Here is an 11,518-nt window from a genome sequence, read left to right on the forward strand (position 1 = left end):
AAAAATATCCATTGGGGGGTTGTCTTGGCTAGCTAATCCATAGCTCACTTGTCTCAGCATTTATAATGACTGCTTCATTGGTGTCACAAACTAGTTTCAAGTTTCTGTAATAGCTTTCCTCATATCTACAATAGGCTTCACCATATTCTCTTGTTTAGTGAGTTGTCTCCACAGTATTAGCCAAAAAGCGGATGACTCCGAATGTCTCTGTTTTTTCCGTTATCAACTTGAAAAGGTTGTTACTATCATAGGCCTAAGCTTTTTATGTTTAGGAGTTCTTGCCAAGTTTGTACCAGAAGCAGAAATTTCTTAGCAGTTATTCCCTGGGTGTTACGATTATTTGCTTCTGTTGTTGCATATGATTGTCTGTATTATTCATGAATGAATAGTGGTTAGAAATGGCAACTATATTACAGTAAATTTGTTAAATACTCTTTGATATGAGATGTTTGTAGTCTTTCCATGAGAGCTGGTAATGATTCACTAGCTATACAGCCTTTTTCATAATTGAAACATTGCAAATTTATCTTTTCTCACACATGAATCTAGCAATTTTGAATAAATTTATAAAAGGTAGATGTTTTTCAAATTTGGTACATGTCTGCTCCAATTTTCTTCAGTCAGCGAAAGGAGGTATGACACTGACAGTCTACATGTTTTATCAGCATAGTTACATGAGCACACACTTTAATCAAGAGTAATTTTTTTATGAAACAATCAGTAGCGCAGGTCATAGCTTCTTCAAGCTCTGTCACCCTATCAATCTATTTCAAGGTTAGATTGTAGTTGAGTATGGGATACTTTTGTGGTTATATTCTTCAGTAAAAGAGGAAATACATTGTGGGGATTTGCCACGAGTGAATTTCAAAGAACTAATCCACTGCTCTTGCTTCACTCAATAAAGTAATGACTGTTTCTGGTCCTTGTTATTAAAAGCAGTGCGTAGAGAGGATAACTCCCAGTTTGTCGTATTCATTTACTAAAATTTTGTAACAGTCAAGGCCATAGTGTTGGTGGTGCATAAGAGCATCAGTAAAAGGTCAAGGCAAAAGATGCTTCTATGAAATGGTTTCAGGGCTCTTTTGTTGTAGCCATGAATTGTTACTATATACATCCTGCAGAACCTCTGCCCTTGTAGCAGGCTGCACCAGTATTTCCATTCAACGATCCTTTTGTATCTTCATCATTGCTGCCTCAAGGCAATGAGTGTTTTTAAAGGTTGACTTGCAAAAAAATTCACATGACAGTTATTTGGTATCAAAAGATTCACCATGTCTTACTCTGTTGTGTTGTAAGTGTCAAATATGTGGAAATGTGATTACAAGCTCTTAAAAGCTCAAAAACGAAAAGCCGCCGTAGATTGAATCTCTTCATTTCGATGACGTAGCCACGAAATTTGGTTATCGTCTTGTCGCGTATGTTCTCACGTGAATTGAAAGGCCAATACAAAGCTCAATATAAAACTTATCGTAGTACTAGTTTATGACAAACACTTCGGGTTTTACCGAAGACCCCGTATCAAATATAGATGCTCGCTACTTTACAGTTTTGTTTCGGCTTGGTCTAATTGGCAAGTCGTTCTCTGATCATGTGACCCAATACTTTGCAAATAATTTCTGCAGCACTTTTTGATTATCACAAGTGACCAACAGGCTCGCCATGATTATCAGACAATGATATGTACTCCTTCAAACTAAGGCTAAAAAATTAAACGAATTTTTACGGTAAGTTATAAGATATCACTGCTAAAAGTGACAGCATTACGATGACAATAAAACAGACGCGTAAGAACAATAGACAGAGTTTTATTGAATGCGTGAAGTATATTTGTGAAAATATTTCGACGAATAAGGTTGCAAGAAAGTGTAAACAGAAACCATCTCTCACAACTACATCACATTTGAGCCGTTTTGGAAAGGGAATCCAAACTACGGCGGTCTCGTGTGGCTGCGATTTTCTGTTCGTTTTTGAGCTTTTAAGAGCTTGTAATCACCTTTCCACATATTTTGCACCTACAACACCACAAAGTAAGACATGGTGAATCTTTTCATATCAAATAACGGTAATGTGAATTTTGTTGCATGTCAACCTTTGAGCATGAATCGTTCATAGAGCTGCCTTGGAAGTTCTTGATTATTCTGAACTCAGCTTGTCATGTACCCTCTATTCAATTAAACATCCCTTGTAAGTTGTACCTGTTTTATAAAAAGTGCCTGTCACAGCAAATATTTTGTGATAATCAGCTGGTATTCATCGTTGTCTGCAAAGATGTAAAACTTGGAAGTGATTCTAAACATGAACTCTGGAAAGCTCTAACAAGGTCATCTGGAAACTAAATGCTTCCTGTTCTGAATATTTTTATGGCACTGAGTTTTTCTGCTAGATCAGGCGCAGGAGAAACGTGTCCTTCGCTTGGGTTAGAAATGTAAAATTGCAATCGGAATACTGTCCAATGAAATTGAATTGGATTGTTTAACCAATCATAGACTTGCTGGCTACTGCGATGCTGGTGGCATTTTATTGTTGTCTATCATTAACTTAACTTTAAAAACACAAACTCTGTTTTATTTAGGATTTCACATTGTTCCACTCTGACAGCAGGTATATTAGACATTCCTAGAACGTAAACCTCAATTTATATATATTCCACTTATGTAAAGTTTTGGCTTCGTATTACATAAATAAATTCCACATAACATAAAGTGTAATGTTGGTGCAAGTTCAGAATTATATTTGAATCACAAGATTCCCATCGTTAGTCTTAAAAATATCGTGTTCTCTTTTGTTGCACATGGAAGAAAACTCAGGTATAAAAGTATCTCTATTATATATACAGACACTTTTCTACTTACAAACGTTCATGTTATGAACAATGGTAGATATGAACGTTGTTGCGTACATATCAAAAATTGTTCGTAAAGTGAAACGTAAGATATGACGTTCGTACAGGGATGCCATAGGTTAGATTTTGTATTACATCCATTTAATGTATTTGCATCCATTATTCATCATGGTTGGTGAAAAGCCAAAGGTTTCTAGTGGAAGTGTAAAAAAGAGGCCATCAATTTTATTTGAAATGAAAGCAGTGTAATAAAGAAGCTTGATGCTGGTGAAAAGATGGCGAGTGTTGCACATGCGTATAACATAAGTTGTTCAACTGTCGGTACGATTTGCCAACAGAAAGACCGTATCATGGAGCACGTGAAAGGTGCAGTGCCGATGCAATCAATGATCATTAGCAAGAAAAGAGGGAAAACCTTGGAAGAGACAGAAACTTCTCTGAAGAAGTGTTCATTAAATGCAGTACAAACCAATATAGGTTACTTATACAAGCCTCAAACATACTTATATAATCCTTAAACATATGCTTTGTACAAAATATCTACTGAGACAACTTACGAATCAAACCGGCCGTTCAGAATGTATCTCATTTGTAAGTTGGGGAGCATTTGTACTAGTACCCTGGTAGTTGAGTGTGCCTTGAGAGATCGTCATGTGTGCCGGATAAAGAAAAGAGAATAAGTAGCTGCTTAAATATTCAGAAATACTTGAAGGCGGTCGATTAGTGCAGATGTTAGTGTGTGGGTCTTTCAAGCTGAATGTCATGAGTTGGAGTCTCACTGAAAGTCATGTTTTATACTAACCTCTAACCTGGTTTAGAACAGGTGGATATCGCTTTAACTATAGTAAATATATATGTTTGATCTATTTATTTTAAACATGTGCAATATTTTTTTTTTCTTTGCAGCATAGACCTTGTTATATGAAAAAAGTGGAAAATGTGATTTAAATTGACATTAAAGGTGTGCGTTCCCCTTAAAGAAAAAATTGTCGTAATCACAAACCCTAAACCATGTGTAAGTGTTAAAAAAGAGAAAAGTTGTCAATACAGAAAAAGAAAAGATAAAGAAAAGAGAATAAGTAGCTGCACAATTATTCATAAATACTACAAGGCGGTCGATTGGTGCAGATATTAGTGTATGGGTATACCAAGCTGAACGTCATGAGTTGGAGTCTCATTGAATGTTTTATACTAACCTTGACCCTTGGCTTCTGACAGACAGTCAGAGACTACTTTTATTATCTATAGTGAACATATATTTTTGTATAACTTTATTTTAAACCTAATTCTTTTTCTTTGCAGCATAGAGCTTGCTGTGTAGACAAAACTTAAAACATTGATTCAGTAAAGGTTTGCACTCCCCTTGACTTATCGTAAAATCACTGTAATCACAGACCTGGAACCGAGTGAAAGTGATAAGAAAAAGGAGAAAAGTTGCTACTATGAAGTAATAATACCACAGTTACTGTACAGTCATTAGATTAAAAGTTTAGCCCTGGTTTCTTCCTTTTTGAAGGTTTAAAGGGGTGAGTTTGGGAAGATCTTGGAAATGATTAGGCCATTTACATTATTTTATTGTTTGTATGAAAACCCGTACAAGTTCTGGGAAAAGATTATTTACGCCGTAGGAGCGTTTACTCTACAACATACATGTATATCTGCGGAGTTCTGGTGCCATCATTGTTTTCATTATATATTTATAATCTTGAAATGTCATGGGATGCATCCAGCAATCTCTGTTTTATAGGGTCATATCCTATGCCAAGATTCAGGGGTAAATTAATTTACATATAATTGCATACCTGTGAATTGTGCGCTCGCTCTTGGTTCAGTGTGCTATGAAACTGCGTGGAGTTATGGGATGCTTGCTTGGTGAACCTACATGTCCTTAATTTCTTTTTGGCTTTGGGCAGTGCTCTAATCAAGAATGAAAGTAGTTTACATGTAAGCTTGCATGTCATGGTTATCATACGCATGCTTCCTTTACCCATCTGCTACCTTGCCTTTGAGTTGCCATGGATAGTGGAGTATTTTGCTGAGAGCTATTTATATAAAAACAGCTTTCTACAAAATCTTTGTACAAGTTCTTTGCTGGTCTTTGTGGTATTCTATGAAAGAATCTGATATGTAATGAGCATGTAATGTTGTTCTGCATTAGGTCTATGCTTTGTGGCCAAGAGAGTTTTTGCACAATACATTCTTTTAGTGTGACTGTTACTGTTGACTCTGTACTATTGATTCAGTTACTGTCCCCTCTCCATTGTCGACTTTCCGTTGTCGGCTCTCCACTGTCGACTATCCATTGTCGACTCTCTATTGTCGACTCCATTGTCGACTCCATTGTCGACTCTCCATTGTCGACTCTCCATTGTCGACTTTCCATTGTCGACTTTCCATTGTCGACTCTCCACTGTCGACTATCCATTGTCGAGTCTCCATTGTCGACTTTCCATTGTCGACTTTCCATTTTCGACTTTCCATTGGCAACTTTCCATTGTCGACTTTCCATTGTCGACTTTCCACTGTCGACTCTCCACTGTCGACTCTCCACTGTCGACTCTCCACTGTCGACTCTCTATTTTCGATTCTCTATTTTTGACTCCATTGTCGACTCTCTATTGTCGACTCTATTGTCGACTCTCCATTGTTGATTTTCCATTGTCGATTTTCCATTGTCGACTCTCCATTGTCGATTTTTCACTGTCGACTTTTCACTGTCGACTTTTCACTGTCGACTTTTCACTGTCGACTTTTCACTGTCGACTTTTCACTGTCGACTTTTCACTGTCGACTTTTCACTGTCGACTTTTCACTGTCGACTTTTCACTGTCGACTTTCCATTGTCGACTTTACATTGTCGACTTTCCATTGTCGACTTTTCACTGTCGACTTTTCACTGTCGACTTTTCACTGTCGACTCGCCATTGTCGACTCGCCCTTGTCGACTCGCCCTTGTCGACCCTCCGCTGTCGTCTCTCCGCTGTCGTCTCTCCGCTGTCAACTCTGCGCTGTCGAATCTGAGCTGTCGACTCTCCGCTGTTGACCCTCCGCTGTCGACTCTCCGCTGACAACTGTGACTGTAGACATTGCTAGTAACTAGGCTCTTGTTATATTTGCTTTGCTTGATTTATAGCTAGTTTCCCTCTTTTGGTCTTGTCATCTATTCATTACCATCTTTTTGCTATCTGCTCTACTCACACCTTCTGTTTTAGCTCACCGTAGCAGAGGTCAACGCACAAATCAGCATATACATCAGACTGTTGGGGACTTTGGGTTCCCTGGCTTTGGCTTTCCGAACGGTTTTGGATCAGGAGGTTTTAATGGTGGATCCATCCTTGCAAATCAAGATGACTTCTTTGGCAACGGATTTGGGTGAGTTTTGGTGTGCACAGCCACATTCTATTCAGAAAGCAGTTGAAGTATTTACTGCAAGTTTGCTTTCTGGAGGTGCTACTTGTTGCGGGTGTTACTTAGACTTCACTATTTTTCATCATGCTGATGATGCACAAGTTTCTCATCATCCACAATATGGAAATGTAAAAGATCCGCCAAATTAAGCGAGTTTTGTTGCTCACAACTCTTTATTGAATGTTTTATACTTTTAAACGACAGAAACCTGCAAATGATGCGCAAGAGAATGCCTCGCAAGCTATTCCATTTTTAAAATTTTCACACTTCACTCGTTTTTGTTTCAAATTAAGCAGTTGCGAATTCTCTGTTTCGAATGCTAAGCGTGATAAGTCTGTCGCTAATTATTGATCTATGGCGTAGAATTCCTAACCTTTTTTAACAGAGCGCTGGCGTTATTTTGCATCATACCAATGTCCATTGAAACACTTATCGCACGGTAACGCAATGTGTGCACAACTCCGAACTCTCAACTTGACTATGTTTTCATAACTGATGCGCGTCATGGAAACGAAGTGACTGCAAGTGTTGCTTCAGATATTGACCCTGACCAGTTACATGAACACAATTGTAGGTCTGCTTCCCCGCGCTCGGCCCAGCCTTAACATCGATGTTCTTTTTTTTCTACGAGACCTTCTGGGTTGTTCACAAAACATCGTGAGCTTTCACGAAGCATAACTAAGGTCTGAGCTAGTGATGAAAGTGAATTAGTGAACCTACATTTGTAAGATATATAACAAACACTCCATAAAAGTAGTGTTTCCTTACTCTATTAGCTATCTCTATTATATTTACAAAATTTATGTAGAGAAATATGTACACAGTCTAGCTGACAAGGGATCTCCCGACGCTTTACTACTCACTAGAAGCAACCATAACATCTTTAACATCAAGAACCTATAAACACCCATTTAGGTATTGCTCTTTGCTTGGTAGTTCCAGTTTTAATCAGATCAAATTACCATATATCTTAACTAAATTAGATGGTAGCAATACAGAAAGTAGGATAACTAGTAAATATTTAGTGTTCAAAATAAAAACATTTTTGTTTAAAATGAATGTATTTAAGTCAAGAGCAAAAAATAGACCGACCACTGTCACCAGTGATATTGAATAGGCTGATAACTATTACTAGTAATATTGAATAGACTGGTAACTGTCACTGGTGATATTGAATAGACTGATAACTGCCACTGGTGATATTGAATAGATTGATAACTGTCACTTGTAATATTGAATAGACCGACCACTGTCACCGGTGATATTGAATAGACTGATAACTGTTACTGGTGATATTGAATAAACTGATAACTGTTACTGGTGATATTGAATAGACTGATAACTGTCAACAATGATACTCGGGTATTACCGTAAAACCTTTATTTGATTGCCATGACGCTCTATTTTTCAACCCTTCCCTTAGAGTGGGGCTTTATTAGAGGTGATGTTCTAATAAAGGGTGGTGTTGTATTTTCAAACACCTCATCAGAATGTTGATAAGTTAAATTTAACCCTTTCACGGGCGAATGGAATGTTGCCTATATTTTACAATCTCGTTAGGATGTTGCGATATTAACCCTTTCGGATGCAATAAATTTGCTAACTTACCTCCGACTTGTCGTAGATCTTTAAATAACTATGTGCGAGGAAGTTGATACTAGTACGTCTCTGCCAGTTGCTATCTATTGCTTGCGATTAACCTACGATGATCCTATAGCCTGTGTTGCCATCTGTTGAAGCTTTGAAGCGTTTTATTTTGAATTTGAAGGCGTATTTTTATTTTATAACTATATTTACCAATTATATTTATATATATTTATTATATTTACCAATGTTGCATAAAAGCTCATTACACTCGTCAGTATGTTTGTTACAGTTAGCAGCCAAAACTGGCTTTTTATGTGCAATAGGACAAGAGTTACAAGCATCGATGCATTATAAGCAGAGTTCAGATTACCGCAATTATGCTATCAGATATACTATAAATCTGTAAAATTATAAGTATTTTAATAATAATAATAATCTGTCCATTGCCCCAGAAACATTAAAGAACTATTGGCATAAACAAACCATAATTATAATACATACAGCAACAACAGTTAACATCTTAAAACGAATATTAACATTTTTTTAGAACAAAAATACCAGCATCGTTTGCTCGGCCAGTTGTGTTCTGATTGTTGCTTCTGTTTGGGATAATTTTATATGCTTCTTACTGTTCAATACCTTCGATAATGTCTTCTGACCCCAACCCTTCTTCTGCACAGCTGAACTAGTCGATATTAGTGTCTAAACAATTTTTTAGCAGAGCAAAAATTTCACGCGATGCCATTTTGTATAGAAACTTCTAGCGTAAATAAAAAGAAACCACGTGTAATTAAAATAATCTCAAAATGTTAGTCTCAAAATACATAGTAGCACGTTTTCCATTTTAAATGCAAAAACTTTTCCTTTATACATCAACCTATCAAGACCGCGCTAAAAAGGAATACTGTTAGCCTGATACAGTTACTAATTATTTTTATGGTGTTGCAATCAAAGTTTTTAACGAAAAAACATAAATTCTTGGAGTTAGAAAAGGGACTTTGATACGAACAGAAACAGCAAACGAATTAATTGCTACTGATATAATCGAATCATTATTATAATGGTTTTGTGGACACTTCTACTGATCACTTGCTATTATGAGTGCGGAAAGATTGAGAATGTCAACCAGTATCGGTCAAATAGAAGTGGCGTTCAAATAGAGGTGACATTCAATTAAAGGTTTGTACTCTATTTTCCAACCCATCTCCCATCGTAGCGTTCAAATAAAGGTGGCATCAAATAAAGGTGGCATCAAATAAAGGTGGCATCAAATACAGGTGGCATCAAATACAGGTTTTACAGTATTTTCGGCAATAATACAAAAAATTCCCACCTGTATACAAACACTTCAGCTTTAACCATCACATTAACCATGTTAAAGAAACAGTATCGAACTTGCTGTTCATTATTATTATTTCACTGTTAATACAAACCATTAATATTTTCTGTTTTATTGAGTGTTAGTAATTCAAAATAAAATTTAATAATTAAATGTTTATAATGATATATGGACTTTGATTGATTAGCTGAAAAACTCGCGCTTTAAATTGAGGAAGAGGAAGAGGTGGGTCTCAAGTCTGTGGCAACCTGTAAATACGGTCACTAATCCGAAAAGTCTAGAACCACTGGTAAATGCAATGTTACAATGTCCTATACAAGTATGGCACTTTACAAGAACATGTATATATGTACATGTATGTACATGTATGTATAGAAATTGTTAATAGTATAGAAAACAGTTTAGTTTTCTGAAAATTTAAAATTATGGCTCATACCTAATAAAAATTCTGGTTCATATCGAGCTGAAATTCTTATTTTGTGGTTGGGTTTGGAATGTAACCCCGCGACGTAGGAGGGATTGCTGTACTGAAAACATGGGCAGTAAAATAGAATGTGAATATGGTCTAAATTGTTGGTTGTGAAAAAATCGTTAACACTGTTTGCAGGTCATCTTTCTTCTCATCATCATCTTTTGGAGGAGGTGGTGGTGGTGGCAATATGACCATGTCATCTACGAGTACTTCTTTTATCAATGGCAAACAAGTAACAAACAGTCGGTGAGTTGTCTATCCCTGCTATAATCACCTGGCATCTGCCACAGACAGTCAGGTGTCAGACTAACATCATAGCCTGTTAAATTTGTTCTTTTTTGTAGAGTTATCAAGGATGGTAATGAAATTACAACCGTAACAGAGAATGGTCATGTGGTCTCCCGGAAAGTGAATGGTGTCGAGGAGATACAACGAGTTGAAAATGTTAACCAGCCATCATTGGAAGGGCGGACATCGTCTGGTAAACGCAGAAGAAATTAACGCGGCTATAGTTTTTCAAACATCCAGTTCGATGTAACCAACTTGATTTTGTTTAGTTCTCGGAGTTTCTCAGTACTATGCACCATACTCGCTCTGTTTTTGTGCATCATTTCTTCTAACTGCGAGTGCCATACTCTCTTACTCAGCTGCCATGCCAGATCACCGCTAAAGGATCTCTATTTGCTGATCGTCAGATTGTCGAGTACCCAGCACTCAGCAGGTGTCACAAAAACCATTTGTTGTTGTTTTGAAATTTAATTTATACTGATCATTATCACTAGTAAGTATTAATACAAACCAGTTTATGAGGTAAGTGTAAATCTCTTTTCAACTAATTTCTTATGTTATGGTTTCTGAATGCGTTCTTCAAACATGCGTTTATCACTTATAGAGGCTTTTACAACTTTGGCCAGAGTTAATCTTATTATACCAACAGCATTCATGTTGGAGAGCTCAAATGCGAGACCACACGAGACCAAACCTCTAATGTCACTTACGCTAAAACCTCGTTATGGAATTTCTTTGAACCAATAGCCTACCATGGATCCGCTAAGGTTTTAGGTTTAGTAAAATGTTATCGGATCGATATGGTCGTGTAGTTGTAGCTGTTGTTGTAGCTGTTGCTATATTTCTTTTGGGATTAAGCTAGATCTATGCTTTTGGTCAATTGCTCGGAAAAAAGTCATTATGTTTAGGTTTGTCGGAATAAAGCTTGCACCATTATTGGCTGAATCAGATGAAACAGAAAGAGAACTTTTGGTAAGACATGACTATTCAGAATGAAACTAATGTTCTGCTTCATCTTTGTCTGAAGATTCATCCTTTTGTGAGCAAGAGACAACTTTGGTTGTTGTTCTTCAATGGTTTCATGGCCCATGCTAATGCTGTTAATCTTCAAGGTTTCCATCTTGTTGACCGAATTTGTTTTGTGAGTCTATTTGAAGCATTCCTGTTCTAATCTAGTTCTATGACATACCCTAGGACACTTATGTATTCGCGGCATCTAACTTTCGCATTTTCACGGCAACATACTCTCGCGAAAATTTCATGAGCGAAACTAAACTATCAAAACGAACGAGTGAAAACGCGAAATTAAATGGCTTTGTTCATTGATATTCACAATAAAATCGTCATATTAGAAATGCAGGCAAGTTTCGTGTGTGGTTGACTCATTGGGTAATTTTTGCTAAACTCATTATAGCTAATACACCGACTGAGCAGCATGGCAAAACAAATTAAGATAATAAGTTTTTTGGGAAACGCCTAGACAAATTAGGAAGATGATGATATTAGTTTAGTCATTGAATTTGTAACTGATGAGGATGACAGTCGAATAGGGAAAGTCATAAAATTGAATAATAATTATTGT

The 11,518-nt window shown here is 36.8% G+C and overlaps 1 protein-coding gene across 2 annotated transcripts in view; it reads left to right on the forward strand.

Moving 5' to 3' along the window:
- The window catches only part of LOC137387266 (dnaJ homolog subfamily B member 6-like), a 30,555-nt gene extending 20,093 nt beyond the window's left edge, over window positions 1–10,462 (forward strand). Inside the window, exons 5-8 of one of the 2 annotated variants that reach the window (XM_068073610.1) lie at window positions 4,590–4,616; window positions 6,055–6,214; window positions 9,784–9,894; window positions 9,993–10,462. In XM_068073610.1, coding sequence (XP_067929711.1) covers window positions 4,590–4,616; window positions 6,055–6,214; window positions 9,784–9,894; window positions 9,993–10,149 — 455 coding nt within the window. In that variant the 3' untranslated portion in view covers window positions 10,150–10,462. The remainder of the gene's footprint in view (window positions 1–4,589; window positions 4,617–6,054; window positions 6,215–9,783; window positions 9,895–9,992) is intronic. The other variant, XM_068073611.1, reaches the window with a different exon arrangement.
- The last annotated feature ends 1,056 nt before the right edge of the window (window positions 10,463–11,518 follow it).

This window comes from Watersipora subatra, chromosome 2 (genome assembly GCF_963576615.1).
Source record: "Watersipora subatra chromosome 2, tzWatSuba1.1, whole genome shotgun sequence".
In the NCBI taxonomy this organism is placed as follows: Eukaryota; Metazoa; Bryozoa; class Gymnolaemata; order Cheilostomatida; family Watersiporidae; genus Watersipora; species Watersipora subatra.